Source organism: Rhamphochromis sp. 'chilingali' (genome assembly GCF_963969265.1).
Source record: "Rhamphochromis sp. 'chilingali' genome assembly, chromosome: 8".
Taxonomy (NCBI): Eukaryota; Metazoa; Chordata; class Actinopteri; order Cichliformes; family Cichlidae; genus Rhamphochromis; species Rhamphochromis sp. 'chilingali'.
Genome location: NC_137935.1, coordinates 28,823,328 through 28,829,327, shown reverse-complemented (window position 1 = coordinate 28,829,327; position 6,000 = coordinate 28,823,328). Strand labels below are relative to the sequence as shown.

Here is a 6,000-nt window from a genome sequence, read left to right as displayed (position 1 = left end):
ACGTTTTTGGTGCAGCAGCTTCTTTGCATTTGCACCTGGCCGTTATTTACCCTCTTAATTCCTATGGAAGCAGTAAGGGTGTAACTAGTTCTTCACAAACTGCTTCTGCTTAGTTTCTTGTAAAATATATGAACTGTATATATGTCATGTGCCGTAGTTCATCTGAGGCTGTATTTACCTGTTTTTGTTATATCCTGTTATGTAAAACCTTAGAACTGACAGAAGGTGTCCTTATATTTTTACCATAACTGTATCATTAATGGTGACCGTACTGTATTCAAGCTCAGAGGTCCTCACATTGTGCATATTTGCATACCAGTGTAGTATAACTGACAAATTATTAATATCAATAGTTACAGATTTCATTTTTTCACTGTTTTATTGTAGTAACAATGTTTGATCTAATATATGACTATATGACTATCTTTACTTATACAAACAGACTGCAGTTTTGCCAATTATATATTGAGTTCTCGTGACCAGAGCAAAAATAATAAAACAGGAGCAAACACAATCCAGATGTAAACACAGAAATAGCGCCACGCACCAAAACTCAAAGAAAGCCCTACTACTATGTAGATCGATGCTAGGCCCTGTAGCTGATATGATATGAAATCCTGGTCATTCACACAGATGTTTAATTGGTCGTTCTGATCATGACGATGATGAAGATGCACATATGCAACTGAGCAAACACAGACCACAAATGTGTCAATCAGTCACGGTGTCTTCATGCTCACACAGCCTCCGGTAGAAGACCAATCAGACAAAATGATTGCAAACACATGCGGACATGTGGTTTTAGGCGAAGGGGGCTGTATTATTATACAAACTACTTACTTCCTTTAACATATGAGGCAACAATAACTGAGCACTGAGATGTTAAACTGCTGACACCTGACACCACATTTACAGGCTTTGGACGTAAACAAACAATCCCGGTGCTCCCGTCAAGCTCCGCATCGCTCCTTCCGTGAGTGTACTGGAAGGGCCATATATGGCAGAAAAAGATCTGGACCTTGAGACCTGTCCCCTGTCACACACAGACACACGAGTGTTTTCCAATAAAACCGTGAGGTCTTCTGTTTGAGAAGTGCAGAGAAAACATTTCCAAGTGTGTCCGGAGGAGCCCGTACTCTACGAAGGACGATTTGGAGGATGAGCGCGCGCAGTGGGGACACGCCGTGAAAAGTTAAATATTCACAACAATGCAACTTTCATTTTCACGGATAAATCGCCCGGCGCTCGCGGAGGGAGCGGGCATTGCCTAAAAGGAAGGACTGTTTTTCAGCGCACGCGGACGAGTGACGTGCCTCAGCCACACGCGTCTTTCTCGTGGACGCTTCCATGTGTTAGCTCTCTCTCTCTCTCTCTCTCTCTCCTCTCTCTCTCTGCTCAGCTGTTATATCCCAGCTCGCCACAGCTCAAATATCAGTTACCGGGTCCCGACCAATCCCCGCGCGCTGTCAGAGCTCGAAAGAGGAGGCAGCAGCGGACAGCGGAATCGCAGAGAGGCGTACCGCACTGGGGGGTGAGGAGAGAGAAGCACACACCCAGCCGTCCACCCATCCGTCGGTCCGTCCTCCTTTACCCCTCCCGGCCTAAGAGACTCGCGCACGGGCTGATCCCTGCTTCCAGCTGCAGCTGTTCGGGCAAACCGGAGAGGCGCGAGGCAGGATGCGCGATGGGACAAGCGTGCGGACACGCGCTCCTCTGCCGTAGCCAGCCGCCGTCCTCTGAGATGTAAGTGCGAGTGTTTCTGATAAGTGTTTGCATCTCGAAGCTGCCTGCCACTCTTCCGCTGTGGAAACACATGGCGTCTAGCAGCGAGCCAAATACTGAGTGGTGTGTGTGTAGTAGTAGCAGCAGTGTGAGTGCGACCTGCAGGGTGTCAATCTCCGCACTGACAGCGGCGGTAATAGACCCCACGTGAACCATGCATGCAGCTGTCAGTGCAAACCCGCACACAAAATCACCGTCACGTCACCAAAATGTTCTCTGACTGCTCCCGCAGGGAATTTGGTGACCTTATCGCCCCTTTGTATCTTCCAGGAAATCATGACATTACACTGATGGGCTACTCTTCCTCTAATATTCCTACAGGGAGAAATACACCGCCAGCCGTGATATGCCTCCTAACTGGATTCTCTCCATGAAAACTATGATATTAAAAACATATTTTAAGGGCAGACTAGATCTAGAATTAATGATAGTCTTGCCCTGTCTTTCTAATAAGGTACCCTTCGTAAATGGTTTATAAGCTGTTGCTAACAGCTTTATTAATGTTTTAGAAGTAATTTAGCCAGGTTTTAAGATGAACTAAAATAAGTGCAACTGTGGGTCGACAAGTTGGGGAAAAACTGAGTGACTGGAGCCAACCTTTGACCTGAAAAAAGGCTCTCTGGCAACTGCATAGATATCTGTTTCTGACTTTTTCTGCATGCCTTTATGTCTTGCTGACATGTTAAGCCTACTCAAAAGAAAGAATGAACACGCACACACACACACACACATCTGATGCGGTTTATAACTCATCTATAAAGCTATTATCTGCCACTTTGAAATCCATTATAGAGAATGCCTTATAAGGGAAATTATGTTTGAAATCCCCCGACCTTTTTGAGATAAATTCTTCTGTTGTACAGATTTTTGTCTGCTGAAACCCTGAAATACATCATCACAGAGCTTAAACCGGGGCTCTTTTTCAGAGTTAATGTTCATTCCCGTTCCCGAGGCTGTTTTTTTTACTTTCTAAAAAAGATAGATGTTTTTTTTTTTCTTTCACAGGAAGGCAACGATGAGCCCTGGATCAAAGGAGGCTGACATGATCATTATAATAATTGGCTGCTCTATTTGATCCAATGTAGCAGCCCAGTATCGCATCCTAGTTTTGTCTGGCATACAGTGTTTGTCGTGTCAGAGGGCTGTTTATAAAACGCTGTATTAATCATTGCTTCAGCTGGATGTGTTGCTGTGCTGGAGTTCATTGTGTTGTGTGCTGTAGCTGTTTGCCCTCTGTCTGTTTGACGTGAGTCTTCACGCTGACACCTGCCTGAACACTGATGAACTTTTAAATGTCAGGGCTCAATGATTATCTAAATGTTAAGTTAATAAAGCAGCGCGGTCCTCACGTAGAACCAGCTCTCTGCCGTCTGAAATTAAAGTTTACTGTGTAAGCTCACAAAGCCTGCTCTCAAATTAAAGTGACACTGCATGAGCAAACCGATCAGATAGCAAGGACTTCTCCCCAAGGAAGGCATCCGTAGCACACTGTGTGTTTTATAAAACTCCCCACCCCCCTCGCCTCCTTTGTAACTGAATAAGATCATTTGTGGATAATAACCCAGTGATGTCATTTTACAATGACTGCACATATATTAGTAAAATCTCCCTCATAGTAATTTCAGCTCTGTCTGAAAGTTGGAAAAAAAAATCCTCTAATGGCTTTTATTCCCTCCTTCATTATTGGTTTAAACTCAATAAAGGAAATCACTGGAGGATAATGACTTTCATTCACCTCACCGCAGAGAAGACTAAGCTTCTTACTTTGAGCGTTTGTTGGCCATTCCTGGAAAAAAAAAAGATTATAGCCAGAAGTTTGTGGGAATAATGAATGTGCCACATGGATGTCAGTGATCTCTGATATACAATTAGATTCAGTAGCTGGTCTCACCTGCTTCCCTCACGCTCGAGCAGGTTTGACAGCGCACACCGGTGATCTGAGGGGGTCATTAAGTGTGGCACTTTGACAAAATACAGAAAAGCAGATGTCATGCCTGCACCCGTTGGGATGTGAGCCTCCTGCGACTGAGTGCTGAGATCAAATGCAGCGCTTTTGGCTGAAAATTCTGAGAGAGACATCTGCAGGCTTTTGCATTTTTGTCATTGTGATGGGTTTTCAGAGGTATGGATTCCTGGATCGTTGCTTTGAGAGGCAGTTATTCATCATCTGACACAGTGACAGCGCTCTACAGTATCAGATGCACGCTGCCACCGAATCGTTCGCCGCTCTGTGTATAATGTTTGTGCCATGCGCCGTTACGTTACTTGAAGTGTTTTGCGGGTTCTAAACATCCTTTTAGGAAGCCACCTTCGCATTCAGTGCACTTTGCTTATTCGCTGTTATCATTTTAACAGCTGACACACATCGCCCCTGTGTGTGTGTATCTGTGCGTCAGCTGGTGTGCACGTGAATGGTATCCAGCCTGAAAAATAGTGCAGTTTGTTGGAGCGACGCCAGGCAGTCAGATTCCCCCAGCCTCCCGCTGAACACACACACTCACAGCGAAATGCACAGAAGTACACAGCAGAGGCAGACTTGTAACCCGACTCCTGATGAGTGAGCATGTGTGTGTGTGTGTGTTGGAGAGAGGGAGACAGGGAGAGGGAGAAAGGATGCTGATGTTGCACTGTGTTATCATCAGTAATGGGCTCATCAATACTAAAATATTCAGAGAGAGAGAGACAGAGAAAAGAGACAGAGCGGGAACAGGCAGATAAAGTGAAGGCAAAGAGAAAGTGGCACAAACCTTTGTGTGCACTGTTTGCTTGCTTTTGCACATGTTTGTGTGGTTTTGTGTAGCTACTAAATATGTGCGCTTCAGCAAAAAACATACAAACAAACATTTGGCTTAAAAACTCTCTATTCTGACTTTTATCCATATTTTGATTCCCTCACCCGTCTCCAGGATTTCATGCAGCAGCATTTATCCAAAAAGTACAATGTAGTCTGTGCATGAGCTGCTGATATACATTTTTATTCGCTTAACAAATGAAACCATTACCTGTGCTGCACAAAAATAATGTTATGTCCTTTAGCTAGGGTGTAAATTTAATGAGTTAAGTTTGCTTGAAATATTAAAGTGAATGAATAATTGGTTGCTCTCATTATCTGCATGAAAAAGCCTACAGTATTACGAGGGAGCTGTTAAAGCTTCGGTGCAGCGTTGAATTATGAGAGGTCAAAGGTTAGAAAGAAAGAAGAATCATGAGCAGATTGCAGGGAGTGTGTAGCACATTGCAGTTCCTACATTCATCATCACATTATTGCATATCACAGAGTTGCAATCCAAACGATTATGTGATTACTTGAATTGCATAAGTTCTTTAATTATCTGCATTATGGGTGAACAGAGAAACATCATAACAGGGGTTTTGCATATGTGATGTCACAGTAATATCCTCGACAGTGTAACCACTTTCAAATGAAGAGATGTGCACATTATTTATAATTTATTGCACCAAAGGAAACTGCGCAACAGCCGTAAAAAACTGGCATATCTATAGTTGCTAACACCACCTCACCTCTCCTGTCACCTCTAAAGGCAATCAGATCCTCAGATCCAGAGATGTTTAAACCGAGTAAGCACAGACCCCAGACACGCAGCCGAATTTTGAATCCCAACAAAAAATAGAAGCAGAGACGACCCATTTCCAATCACTGTCAGCACAACCTTTTCTGTGACGTGCCGCTAAGGCTGCTTCTGTGCTGATACAGAATTTGTTAGGATTTGTGCTTATACAATGTGGCCGTATGCAAGGCTTAACAGCGTAGTATTTACTGCCAGCCATATGACGCTGTGTTACAGAGAAAGGCAGGAAAAAAATGTGTAATTAGTTGCTTTCCACAGGAAATACAAGAACCCCAATACTGGCTAAAAATCATTGTCTCATCATCATGAGTGGCAGGTTTTTCATAAATGTTAAGTTACATAATCTTGCATCTGCATATTTGTATAATTAACTTTGTGATTTGGGGTTTGGATCTTCAGTAAATTCAATAACTGCTAAAGTGTTTTGTTCCTAATTGCAGAGACATGTGTCAGCTTTGCACCTCTGGCCATAACAAACTCAGGCATCAAACTAGATCAACATAAACTTAATTAAAGAAGAGTTTAAACACATAAGCCCATACTGTAAGGAAACCTGTCTTAATATTGTCAAGGGGATACTCTCTGACTTGAGATTATCATTGAAATATATATCACGGGAAGCACTGCT

General features: G+C 43.3%; 1 protein-coding gene across 1 annotated transcript in view; it reads left to right on the top strand.

The window, feature by feature from the left end:
* The first annotated feature begins 684 nt into the window (after positions 1-684).
* The window catches only part of pde2a (phosphodiesterase 2A), a 177,524-nt gene continuing 172,208 nt past the window's right edge, over positions 685-6,000 (top strand). Inside the window, exon 1 of the mRNA XM_080889418.1 lies at positions 685-1,743. Coding sequence (XP_080745544.1) covers positions 1,685-1,743 — 59 coding nt within the window. The 5' untranslated portion in view covers positions 685-1,684. The remainder of the gene's footprint in view (positions 1,744-6,000) is intronic.